At 42.8% G+C, this 14,001-nt stretch overlaps 1 protein-coding gene across 2 annotated transcripts in view; it reads right to left on the bottom strand.

Annotated features, from left to right (window-relative positions):
• The window catches only part of LOC115391428 (cat eye syndrome critical region protein 2-like), a 36,918-nt gene that overhangs the window by 12,876 nt on the left and 10,041 nt on the right, over positions 1 to 14,001 (bottom strand). The window contains exons 2-7 of one of the 2 annotated variants that reach the window (XM_030095679.1): positions 5,000 to 5,094; positions 2,513 to 2,696; positions 2,019 to 2,140; positions 1,732 to 1,818; positions 1,369 to 1,436; positions 1,046 to 1,260 (exon numbers count right to left, since the gene is read on the bottom strand). In XM_030095679.1, coding sequence (XP_029951539.1) covers positions 1,046 to 1,260; positions 1,369 to 1,436; positions 1,732 to 1,818; positions 2,019 to 2,140; positions 2,513 to 2,696; positions 5,000 to 5,094 — 771 coding nt within the window. The remainder of the gene's footprint in view (positions 1 to 1,045; positions 1,261 to 1,368; positions 1,437 to 1,731; positions 1,819 to 2,018; positions 2,141 to 2,512; positions 2,697 to 4,999; positions 5,095 to 14,001) is intronic. The other variant, XM_030095680.1, reaches the window with a different exon arrangement.

Here is a 14,001-nt window from a genome sequence, read left to right as displayed (position 1 = left end):
AGGCGTAAAATATGTGTGTGTAATCTCCCCTTGAGCTACGCAGCGCCAGGTTCTGAGGTTTATATACGATAGACACATGAACATGGCCCACTGCACAGCATACATCAAACAAAACTACACAATTTAGGACTTTATTCTTCAAAACTAGGTTAAAAACACATACTTGCTGGCTCTGTATACGTTTCCAATACAATGTAAACTGTTATATCACCTTTGTTTTGGATCTTTGGCAAGGTTTAAATATCAAATTAGGTTTTTTTGTGAAGTTTTGGTGTGCTGTGCTGTTGTGCAACAAAGGTGTCATGTGATCTTCCCTTCCCTGTTTATATAAAAACAGAGTGCTTGCAAGATTAGAAAAATGTGTTAATGTGGTTGCTGTCAAGGTCCATGTCATTTTCAAAATTACTGCTGGTTGAGGGAAAACTTTCTTATTACATGGTACAACAGTTTGTGTGAAGCAAAGCCAGGCTATAGGCTCTTCAATGCAATTGCATTAGGAGTACAATGAGCATAGTGTCCGTTTCAGAGCTTAATAATATGAGCAGAAACTGGAAAACTGCATCTAATTTCCAGAATGGAGACTGACTGAAAAATGATGAAGCTTTATAAGACAGCTATGATGTCAACAGTGAGCACAAAGGCAAAGAGACACTTAATTTAGAGTAGAAGAGCTTCCTGGTATTAGTCATATTTCCTTTAAACGAGTCGCTCATTCTATTCAAACAATAACTGTCTAATTCAAATGACACAGGTGTACGTCAGTATCCACCTTTACAAAAACATTTCACTGCAGAAAAAGTCATGATGGCCTCTCTCTACCCACATTCACACGATGTTTTTCACAGAACCAAGAAATGATGCCATAAAGCAACGCGAAAAACAGCAACGAGTCTCTCATTCTCAGAGGCAAAACAACTAACAGAAGAACTGTTCAGAGAGAGGTAACCCCATATAAAAACAAACAACTCTTCCACTATCCACACCACAGCAGAACACAGAGGACGTGCAGCAGACTTGACCAACCGCTTTCACTTTGTCGTCTGACCTTGTGCTCGATCATGCTGCTGATCTCCGGCAGGAAGTTCTGGCTGATGACACGGTAGAGGTGGCGGTCCTGCGGGGAGGTTTTGTCCTTGATGCTTTCTGCCAGACTGACCCACTGCTCCTCGGTATCGCACACCAGGGACCAAGCGCCTCGCTGACGGCTCGGCGGAGACAGAGCCGAGCAACATTCGGTCGCAGAGTCTGAGGGGGAGGAAACTGGTGTGAGCAAAACTACTGGTCAGAACATGGATTCAACACGCCTTCAAACATTATTGTCAGTGTGATTCATGTAAAAATGATTGATATCGTAATAGAATACTTTACTTGTGCTTGGGGAAAGGTCTTCATGTCCATTTTCTGTATTTCCATCAGTTACTTCACTTTCTACCTCACTGAAAAAGACAAACAAATTATGAATATCAAATACATTCAGATATTCAGACAAACGTGAGTAAAAAGCTGAGCTTTTAGAATGATGTAGTTGAAAACTTCTAGAATCACGTTTTGGTATTTCTTAAAATTCGTATTTAAAGGCCAGATCACAAACAGAAAAAGCAGCTGCTGTTTGACATTTAAAGACTTCTCTTGGTTTTACAGAATGACACATCTGTGCGACACATGCACAGCTTCACATCAGCAGTGATCCACACTGCTGCGGCGCCGCCAACAAAAGAAATGTGTTTTCACCTCAGCTGAGGGTCTTCATACTTCCTCTTCTTTGGTGGTCTTCCTCTTCTCTTTTTCTCTCGTAATGTCAGGTCAGATGTTTCCCCACTGCAAAAAAAAATAAATAAATAAATGAATTAATAAATAAACAGTGGGTTATCCCAAATGAAGTATACTGATAGTTACCACTGAGGAGTCTATAAACAAGTTTTAAACATGTTAGTTCACTAAGAACGCTCGACTGTATTGATATCAACTTCTTATGAGAACAGCAGAAAGCCGGTAGCACAGAATCCAGCAGTGTTTACCTGAGCCTTCTTCTGTGGCTCGGCTCCTCTTTGTACATGCGAGTGCCGTAAAAGTACCAGTAGAGGGCACCATTTCCGTCTTGCCCCAGAGGTTCTACCCTCAAGCTGTCAGCATCCAGACCCTGCAAGATCAGACGGTACTGTTATCACGTCCCTCTCATGAAACACTGTGTAAACTGTAAAAACAAAAACAAAAACAAACAAACAAACAAACAAACCCTGACCTCATTCAGCAAACTGTGGATGTGAAATTGCAGCCACATAGGACACATTAGATTAAAGATATGTTGTATAATCGATTCTGGACCTTATCAGGTAACAGTTTACATAACTATGGAGATAGAGAGATACACAGAGAGATTCAGTGGCTCCTATTTAAATCTTGTGGAATCCTGAAACTCAGTACTGATTAAAATGCTTAAACTAACTTTGTACAATCTGCCCATAAAGGTACTTCTGCCTTATTCAGCTGCTGATTTCCACAGCAGGTGTACCTTCAGCAGGTCAAAGACATCGGCGGCATCCAGACGGTAGTCACAGAGTCGGTGCAGCAGCTCCACCTGCGTGCGGGGTGGCAGATTCTCAAAGGGCCCCTCGTGGAGTGGGTTGGGCTTCCCTTCCTCCAGCTCCCAGCGGTAGCTGATGATGTCGTCCAGGTAACTGCTGAAGGCCTGGGGGCTGAGAGAGCAGTCCGCCGTCACGAGCAGTTCACGAGTCTCACACCACTCCGACTCCTCAAAGTGTTGTCTCTTTCAGACCCTGCCTGCTACGACACCGTCAGGAGTCAGGGAAAACTTAGGCTTTTTTTTGTTTACAATCTAAAACAGACCTCATAAAGTGTCCATTGATCTTATTTTTAAGGCTCCTGCGTTTGCATGTTCGTTATACTGGGTGTGTCCACAACCATTTCACTTCACTGTAATGTTTTGGTAAGTGAGAGATCAGAGAGGGGGGCTGCAGCATTCTCAGAGCCATCTGGACAGGCTGTGGAGGTGAAGAATGAACGAGGGAACCATCAGTCATGATTCATTTCACATTAAGTCTTCAATGAACAAGTGTTTAAGCTACAGTTTATCTGACAATCTTCTTTCTAACTTAATGAAATTATTAAGACTTAAATTATTACTTGAACATGGTTTCTTTAGTCTACTATTTGTCTTTGTCTGTCCGAATAAATGCACTCTGTTCAATCGCCATGAGATGCGTAAAGCCAGCCCCGCATGTTTCAAAATAAAAGGTGGATACCTTTGTAATACATAGTTTAAAGGAAAAAGCAAAGTTCAAACTACCGTAGCGAGTGGAAAGACACTGGAGGAGGGACTAGGAAAAGAGACCAGTTGCTTTGAATTGGGTTCCGTCTTGCTATGAGTGGTAAATAAATGTTGGTTCCGGTTCAGAATTAATGTGCACCTTTCAGTTCCAGCTCAGATGAACAGAACAAGAGGTTTGGGGCAGGGGTGAGCATCGAGGCAGCAGCACACAGGGGAGAGGGGCTGGGAAAAAAAATGGCTTATCTTGAAAGAGCAGAGTGCACTTTTCACACAGCTGCAGGCTGCCCCCTCCTTACTACCCCATCTCTCTCCTCCTTTCTGTCCCCTATTTTCTACAACATCCTCCCTCCCTCCTTCCCCCTGCTCCGGCAGAGCGTTTAACGCGTGCTGATGAAAAGGGCAGCTCAGTGAAAGGCCGGAGCTGAGCAGCCACCCCCAGGATGCCAGCGCCTGTCCAGTCCAATAAAGCAGGCTGTCCTCCTGTTACCGGCTGCCTGGGTGGAAAAACTGGATCATTCCTGCCTGTGTTCTTATCAGTTTACTGTATTGCTGTGCTACTATACTCCTCTCTAAAGGTGGGCTAACACAGAAGGTGAATAAAAGGGGAAACCCCTGAAAGGAACGAGGACGTGTAGATTTAAATAAATACCCGGCTCTGCTTCAAACTCACTTTCTCCCATCATTAGATCATAGGGCAGAGAGGTTTCTGTGGCTGTGCTGCTGTCATACGTCGCAACAGGAGTAAAGCATGATTTCACCGCACTACCTTTCAGAGCCATAACTCACCATCTAGTGAGGGAGTTCTGACTCCATCCGCCACTGACTCACACTTTCTGTGAGGGTTCCTCGGTCCAATGTCTCACTTCAACAAAATGGAAATACAGCCACAGATCTGGCAAAGTGTTCATTGATCGTTTCCACTGTGGCTCTGATTATTTTGAAACTGTAGGAGATGCTTCCACTTCCTCTTCATGTGATTATATACTAAGCTCTAGATAATAACCACTAAGTCATCACAGTTTTAGTCAGTGAGACGAGGTTATTACGGCTCATAACAAATATTAAAATACCTACACGTAATTCTGATTTTGAATCGACAGTGTTAACACGTCCATAACCCCATTGGTGTTGTCTTTGAACTTTCTCCTCACAGCAGATTTCCCCACTTTGAATCTTCTGAGGCTTTACAGTGCATAGTTTGTTCCGCTTGTGCTCAGATTTTCTGTGATGTTCATTCCACTCAGTAAACAGCATGAGACTGCGGTTAAGAAGTGGCTCAGAACTTCACCCATAAGTCAATGTGTGTATTTGATTGGTTTTTTTTAGAAGTTCTTCTATTGTATTATATCTGCTTTAAAAACCTCAAGACATTGGCCTCCATCTGTTCAATACACATTTATTTTCCACAATGTATAAAACAAGGGCAAGGACTTCCATCATAGTCAGTGGTGCTATTTTTTTACACTCAATCACAGAAAGTTTGTCAGTGAACCCAAGAAGGTTCCTTTCAGTTCCTGACGTACCGATCATGGTGTTGTGATCCCATAATTTTCAAAGAGTTCAGTGTTATATGCCGTTACTTTTGGAATGAAGCTCTGAAGAGTGAATAACAGTAAATTCTACATCAAGGACTTTACATTACATTATTGTTCAATCGATACCATACCAAGGTAGCGTTGCACTCTTACTTGAAATCAAAGTTCCACTTACGTGATGTCGGTGCGCTGATAGCATCCCTGCAAAAGACAGGCAATAAGGTCTCCGAGGAAGTCGAAATCCTGTTCAGACAAGGCTTTCTCCAGTTCCTAGACACAGCAAAAGAAGACACACTTAATGCAAGCATAAAGACCACTCGGCACAGCTGTTTCATGCCCGTGAAGCAGAACTCATTCGATTCAGGGTAGTTTGGTTCATTTTCACTCATACTTTACTGACTGTGCTCTAAATGCTGCTCCGACTGCTAGTTTCCATGAATACTGACGGTGAGGGGTGCCATGTTTACGTGAGGACAGTGGAGTTTCTCTTAAGTATTTTGTGTAGCTCAGAAAACCATCACTCCCCATTTTGTCAAAGAAAACACACACCAGGACACATTGCACACACTATCGTCTTTTATGCTGTGCTCTTGCACAGTGAAACTGAAGCCCTTTCCTAAGAGGAGTTTCAGCTGTTAGCAGGATTTAGCACAGAATAAGTCACAATACTAAACTGCTTGAGCTCTTTTAGTTCAAAGTAGCGAGCACACGAGGCTGGCAGCGTGAACGTGATCAGGGTTTCTTTCACACCACATTCGCACTGCACGTGAGAGTGACTCCAACCGCATCAAGACCGTCTTTCTGAGCTGGTTTTGGTGCAGCTGTTCTGGTTTGCAACAGAGTGTGAGTGTCATGTTCACACCTACAGTGTCACACAATTTCAAATCTCAACTGGGGAGATCTAAAGTTGTCATGTGTCCACTGTTAAACTTCGTCATACATGACAACTTTTCATGTGAAAATGCATAGTTTTTCAAAACCTTGGCATGTAAACGTGAAACTTTACTAAAGCGAAAATGCAAAAAAATGTGTTTGCACAGTAACGGCAAAAACACTGAAAACAACGCAGTTTTAGTGTCCTGTGGGTACTGTTGATTGTTTTTGGTTGAGAAACCACTCAAACATGCATGCAGAGAACAAAACGCTCCAAACATTAATAATAGAGAGTGCGTGGACAGACGACCAAGTTGAACTGCAATTACAGGTGAATCCCACCTATAAAACTACCAAGTCAAATAGGAATATGGACTGGGAGTTACGACACTCTGGGGGTCGCCATTCAGTCGACTCATGCATGTGCACAACTATTTACGACAGCTGTGCTTCACTTGCAGAGTAGCAGCGTTTCCACCGTGCTTGTGCACTCACCATACATTTCAGTGTATGGTAAGCTGGCAGGTATCAGGAAGAAGTGATGATTAATGTTTACAACTTTTAATATGACGTCTTGGTCTGCCAGCGGTTGGTGGGCTGCATATAAGGTTCAAGTTCAGCCATGACCCCTCGCCTGCCTGGCATTGTGTTTCAGCTATTGAGGTTTTATGAAGCGGCAGTAAACGCCAGTGCAAACTCCAAAAGACCTGAAAGCGCAGAGGAAAGATGGCAGGCAGCAGGGGCCGAGAGCTGAGACCAAACCACGGCCCCTCCTTCCCTCTCTCCTGACCAACCGAGACACAGCACCCCACACAGCTTCCCAGCATGCACTGCTCTCCCCAATGATACCCAAAAACTGTGGAGTGGAGAGAAAGCCATAGAGAATGAGAGGCTGATCGGGCAGAAATGCACGTTTTAAGATTTCAATCAACCAGGTGTCCATTACACCTAAATCCTTTCATAAAGGTTGCAAAGTCTGACCAGTCCCTCTTCAAATCAAGAGCACACATGCTTACATCTAACCACTCCCAACCCTTCATGGAGTGGCCATTGTATTCTCATCGTCCACAGATCTAGACATATCCACTTCTGTCAATCTGCCTGTCTCATTCACCATTATTTCACTGGTTTGAGTGATGCAGCCTCATCCCAGATCCAAGCAAAAACAAAAGGGTTCAAAATGATCTCACTGACATCGACGCATGTTTAGCTTCTTTGTGCTCTTCTTTTCTCAGTCCACCTCTCTCTAGAGGAACCTGGCTGGGCCCAGAGTTCACCAAAGGTCAATCTACACACCTCCTGGCCATGGAAGATGACGGAAACCAGGAGCCAACGAGTCAGCACGATGAAAACCAGGAGAGGAGGAGGGGAGCAGGAACAAGGAGGTCCAGAAAGAAGTTGAAAAACAAGATAAGATAAATGGTTCTACTGGAGGTAACAAAAGAAATGGATGAAACCTAACAGCACGCTTCTGTTTCTCACCGTAACGTAACCAGCCAAAGGGCGTTTGCTGACAGAAAAGTACGATGAACGTACAGATCATTGCAGGAATACTGATGGCAAAAACTGTTAGACAGCAAGGATTATACATGAAGGTACATGTGAGTGAGTGACACGCTGCCAAGAGCAGTCAGACATCGAAAATAAAAATTCATTGCTACTGTTGTCATTTACCTGTGATACAGAATGAAAAACAAAAAGAGTTTTGGGTTACTTTTATTGATCACCTTCAGGAAATTATTACTCTGTCTGAATCTAATCCTTCGATTTTACAGTTAACTACCCATACTGAAACTAAAAAGCAGAGGGCTGCTGCACTGAAGCAGCCGGGAAAATGTAGGGGAGCTACGGTGGTAAACTGTCAGCAGTGGGATGTGCACTAGCAAATTTCCAGCTCTAACTTCTAAACCGGGGGGGGGGGGGGTCATGCTGAAATAGTCTATAATGTTGAAAAAACTGAAAAAGTTGAATATTTTAGATAAAGATCAGAGCAATTTCAACATAAGCCAAGTTTACTGTGTACAAAACAGTGATAAGGCACGCCCGCAGTTTGTGACAGTGTGCACTTAAAAAAAACAACAACAAAAATTCACATCCATAGCGTGGTTTTGATAGTAACGCTTCTTCAAGAGGAGTAAGGTAACTTTCAGTACTGCATCACTGATCTCTGCTTCATGCCATGTGAGTTTGCTAATACGGCACTAATATAGTGCAAGCAGCAGTGACTAATTCAGTTGCCTTATTTGTAATTACATGAACTGGAATTGAACGTCTGACAGGGCCAACACTGTCCTGCCAGCAGTTTGACACTCCTGAAACTATCAGACACAACATGGACTTTATCTTTTTCGGGTTGGTCACACTAGGAGCTTTAAATGCATTGAGCATGGGTACATTTTTCTGGGCTGAGGTAACTGAAACCTGGCTGCATCAATGAAGTCTTATTTATGGTAGTGGTCCCATTCAAAAGTACTGACAGGCGCCAAACGAGGACGAGACAATCCACAAAGCAGCGATCAGTCTGCTTCCACACAAACTCTGGTGCCATTTCAGTGAAATTTGATTGAAGTCTAAAGGCAGAATGGACCAAAGCCCTCTAAACAAACCACACACAAGATGATGGGCTTTGGATTTTATATCCGTGAAGCAAATTATGTCAAGAAATTACAATTGTAAATACTGAGTCTTCTGAAAGTTCTAAAAGGTGTTGGTGTTCTTACCAAATGAGAATGCACCAACATCACATCTCCACAAGTTTATTATGGTTCATAGCTCAGTCCATCACGTTGTAGCACAGCTCATGAAGTTACGTCAAATGCTATATTTCACAACAGCTGCACAGCATGCATTCTGTTTTTATAACTTTTTTGTCTGATTTAAAAAATTGCCAGCGAGACCACAAAGTGAACTGAATTATAGAGCAAACTCTATTCTGTTGTCAACTTTGGTCCAAACCAGAGAACTGCAAAATGATGGAAAAAAGTAGCACTCAAACATACATCCACAGTTTATCTGTGACCATAAGAGACACCCTTTGGGTGTTGAAGCCCTACTCCGTTATGCACGAACAATTCAACCTTTCCTACTGATATCAATGAGAAGGGTTTGGCGGTAGTGCCGTCTAATAATCTGTTTTTTTTCCCCCCAACGCCACCACAACATAGATTTAGCAAACAACACTTTACATGCTCTCAGCATACAAGCGTTTGACCTCCCAGGGTAATCTCCAGCTCAGAGTCAGTGGTTCTGATAATCTGATATCTATTTGGTGAAGCGTCACATTTCAGGGAGTGAAATGTTGTTGAGCATGTGGTGGGAAAAAAAGCACTCACAACTCTACAAAGCCAGTATTTCACTTAGCCTTAAAAGTGAGAGAAAAAAAGTATAATCATGCATAATTGCAAATAATACCAACCTGGAGTACACCTATTCTGTTTAATTTTCTAAACAACGCATTCACTAAGTAAACGAAAACGGTGAGTGGGATTGTTAAAGTTTTTTTTGTTTTTTTTTCTAAACCGGATGTGTGGATATGAATGAAGTGAGCCACCTTCATATTTCACTTATAGTAGAAAAAATTGATGTTTATTAGTGAAATAAGTTAACTTGGACTAATCTTGGAACCAAAGTATGAGTATGTATACAGATTAATAAATTATATTATTACTACTTGACCATTTTGTTCTTTGCTCAAATCTATTTTTGAATGTTTGTTTATTTTAATTGCGTATTCATGTAAGCCTGGGGGGAAAGTCGGCATTTATCTCTGAAACTTCAACACAAACATTCTCATGTTTACTGGCATTATCTTCGTCACAACACTGATAAAACAGCACGCTGACAGTAAAGATAGTGGAGGCCTAGTTGATATACCTGCCAATAATGTAACGGTGCTGAGGCCAGTAGTAGTTTGGTCACACCCATGTCTGTCAGACAGCTGAAGATCCTTTCCTCGCCACAAGTTCTGATCACAAAGAGAATGTAATGTCCCTTCGGTGTGTCTCTCTGCTAGCGTACGTGCATATCATGAAAAGAGACTCCATAGCATGTTCTCTTCCCCTTCCAGGTCCCCACCAGGCATCCTCCTGGCCACAGCAAGCCCATCCATCAGAGAAAAACTGCACTTTGATCACACTTTGAAAAACTTGGGGCCACGGCTGGGGAGCGGGAGGAAGGCTGAATATCGCACAGCAGAGCGGTGGGCTCATGCAGCCCCTGGATTAACGGCACCCTTCCCAACTTTGAAGTGAACCACACACCACCTGAGATAGCAAAATAAAGGGGAATTACTGCTACGTGTGGACCCTTTCTTCCATCACGCATCCATCTGCTCGGCCAATCCCTGAGCAGACGGTGCTAAGAACACTCAACTTGATGAAGGTCTGCAGAGAACACCCTGCTGTGATGTTACAACCTTTCCTCTCAATGAATCCCCACATGACACATTTTGAGCTTGAAGGGCCTTTACCATCATCAAAAGTACTTTGGAGAGCGTTAGCCCTTCAGTTTTTTTATTTCTTTATTAATTTTTGCTCCGAGGTGTAACCAGGAATCTTTCGTACACCAAAACTGCAACTTGACAAATTTTATAGTGCCGAGTTTAGAGTATATCTTGTACACTACCTCACAAAATGGGAACTTATGTGGGATGGAATGATTGTGGTAGAAAAGTTGAATAAAGTATTGATTATCACCGTTTATAATCTCACCTGGGATACTAAAAATGTGATTTGCCAACATGGAGAATTCACATCAAAACTTATCACATATCTCATAGACAACATGTAGTATATATATATATATATATATATATATATATATATATATATATATATATATATATATATATATATATATATATATATATTATGAACAAACACCTTTTATTGTTCGATATGTTTGCACATGTCAAGCATTTGAGCACACAGTCAGCTTTCTTATGTGTATCGTGATTGTTGTCTAAGCAGAACACAAAACTTCGGGAATGAAAATGGAAAAAACTTCCAGAGGATTTTCCTCGTGTAGACGGGGCCTGAGAGCAGAAAGAAGTTACATCACTCCGTCTCCCTCCCAGCAAATCCCTGGATGAACGTAATGAGGCCAAAATTCAACAAAAAGAAAGACAAGTCTCTGTAAACATCTCAATAAGCTCTGCTAAACTTGCATCTCATCTTTTTGCATGAAGACAAAAAGATGAGAGAACCTTGACATCTGGATAAATGATGTAATTGTAGGATACTTCCCCTGGAAATGTCCCAGGAACTAACCAGTATTAAGTATATCTGTCACATGGAAAACATCCACAAACTTACTCAAAGACAGACACAAACACACATTTACCAAACACCACTGTGCACGCCTCGGCAGACCAAACAGTGAACTGCAGTACTTTGACTGCCTCAAATTAATGATCAATGGGATTCAAAGATAAGAACGCTGGTTCAGTGATTATCTTTAAAGAATATAAATCTCAGAACTAAACTGTCAGATTTATCACAGAGCTACTGCTGTGAACAAAACAGGCGATTCATTTCACAAACTGGGACAAGGATTGGAGGGTGAGTCAAGGCTTACTCAAAAGGTGTGTCATCACTTCAGTCCCTCTGTGGGCCCGGCTCGCAATCAGCAATTCACCCTGAAGGTATTTGCCACTTCTCTCACCACACTCCCCTGCTGTTTCTCTCTCTCTCTGCATCTCTTGCTGGCTTAACCTCTTATTCCTCTCTCTGCCACACCATTTTCCTCCCCCTGCCTTGCTGCCCAGGGCCTGCGAGGGCCTCAGAGGCATTCTATTATTCCCCTGACAACACCCTTACTTCTCTCTCCACCCCAGTCTTTTCCTTTCTCTGTCTTCCTTATCTCTGCTCTCCCTCCACACATTGTCCCCACTCCACCCGATTGTAGGGTTCACTGTAGCTGTGGACAACAATATGGTGAGGTAGTGATTTTGAACTACTGTTAAGTAGGGAAAAATCTGAAGAAACCAGATTTGGATAGTTCCGTTTGATGTCTCATCTGTCCGTGTGAGAGGCAACACCTGTGGCGACAACGTGTTTTACCACTTGTCCCTTTTCTCTTTTTCACAAGGTCCTGTTATGTACCTTCACAGACATCAGCATCATAAAATGCAAGAACTACTTATGATGGCCGTGGTGCACATGAGCAAAGGCAATGTTTCTGCCATTTACAGTGATGAAGCACAAGATTTTTCAGAAAAGCTGCATTTTCACTCATTCAGTTTTCAAAAATCTGTGTTTCCAGTAGCTCCAAACACCGTTGTTGTGTAAACAGACACCCAAAACACAACAAAAGTTTTTCGTTTTCACTTGAAAATGTTGCCGTTTAAATGAGCCCTGACAGAACTTTCTTCCCCTGGAGTCAACAACTTCTATTGAAATACTGAAAGCTTCCCCTGAATGCTCAGTTCCTCCACAGATAAAACCTGAAATACTCATGACAAAAAGGGACATGCTCACACCTCCAATGCTTTGATCCTCTTCCAGTCAACTCCTAATTCAGACATACATTGTGACAACTTCTGACTGAGTCAACGGGTGTCAGTCAAACTCAAACTGCGACCCCCTGCCAGCCTTTGTTAAACATGGATCACAGGCTGAGCTGAAGTGCCTGGCTTTGATGGCTTACGATTCGCTGTTGGGACTGGAAGTGACTTTGTGATTGACATTTCACTGTCATTTAACTGACCACAAAACGGCAGGGAAATAAAGTAAAGAAAGATAAGCTGGTGAGACAACATGCCCAAGAGGGTAAAACAAAGAAATATGTAACACCGGAGAAGTTAAACCTACTTCATGCTTTGTTTAGTTTAATTACATATTATGCGGTTTGGAAGTAAAACATTTACTGGTACACTGCAGACTGGTGTTGAGGCTAAAGGGAACAACCAGAGATTAAGCATTCACTGCTGTGCTATAAGAAATGTTCCAACAGGGGTTGACTGTGTATTCATTAAACCTGCATCTGCTGTATGGTATGGTTCTTATGATACTATTGGAACAAAACGCACAGTCTATGTTTTCTATGAAAACGACAGTGATAAATATTATGAGACACATTAATCAAGTGAGAAGAGCAAAAGTTTAGAGAGCTGAAGCTTAAAAAATAAGACAACAGACTTCTTGCATGAAGGAGAGCATCTGCAGTAGCAGATAAACATAAATTTTGCTTTCTTAGTGGACACTAATGGGGACATCATGTGACCCAATCCATATCTGCAGAGAGAGAAAAAAATACAAGATAAAACAAAAATTTCGTGTTTGGCTAACACTACTGAGAGAAAGAGACAGAGCGAAAGGGAGAATGCAAATGGACTGCAACCACAAGTGGAGCAGCGATCCTATCAGCAGCTTCAAGGTTGTAGCAGATCCACAGAGCCTGTAGTATCATGGGGTTGGCCTCTATGGCTACCCTCATCGCAGACACTTTCCATACCACTGCCGTTAACAGCCCCTTTGGGGTCTATATCACCAACAGTTGGAGGATGTGTGCATGGATAGCTTGAGGGGGAAGGGAGGCCTGTTTGTTGTGTAAAAGGCTCTTCTCTTCCTCTCATATGCTTCTTTCTTTATTTCTTCCTCCCCCACCCCCTCCCACTTTCAGCTCACACATGGTTCCTCCAGGAGCCATCATCTGACAACACCCTCCACCCCCACACGTAACCACCTCCTGCCACATGACAAACATACACACACAGTCGTAAAACCACAGGAAAACGCCTTCGCATCCTCAGGATGTACGGTTCATCTGATCAGAGGAAAGCATCAGCGTCTCCGACTTGTTGCCAGATGCATCAAAACAAGAACTTGTTGGCTGATTTGCCTGCTCAGTAAGCCCTGATTTACAAACTGTGTGCTGCGGCCACAGTGAAAAGTTGTGTCCTCGACGTCAACGTTCCTACTCTGGCCTTTGGAGGCATTCAAATAAAAGGAGCCTGTAGGCAAAGACAATTTGTTCATGAAAATGTGCAAACAGCAAAAAGACTATAGGTGGTTCCACATAGGCCGAGGCACAATATGAGCTCAGTGACAAACACTAAATATAGCTCATACTCTCCACAAGTGTCAGGTTTGTTTCAACTTTCAGCTCAGTTTTATTGTAGTGTCACAGTCAGGGCCAGGTGGAACAGGTGGCTGGGGAAGAGGAGGAGGTGAGGGATGACCATAGGACAGATCCTTCCGGAGCCAGGCACATCCCAGACAGATGGAGACCCTTTGCCTTGGACTGGCTCATTGACCATGTGGGTGAGGAACATTAAGCACAGGGAGATGGGAGGCCACCCAGCGC

The sequence above is a fragment of the Salarias fasciatus genome, chromosome 7 (genome assembly GCF_902148845.1).
Source record: "Salarias fasciatus chromosome 7, fSalaFa1.1, whole genome shotgun sequence".
NCBI lineage: Eukaryota > Metazoa > Chordata > Actinopteri > Blenniiformes > Blenniidae > Salarias > Salarias fasciatus.
Note: the sequence above shows the minus strand (reverse complement) of the source record. Positions and strands in the feature narration are given on the sequence as shown.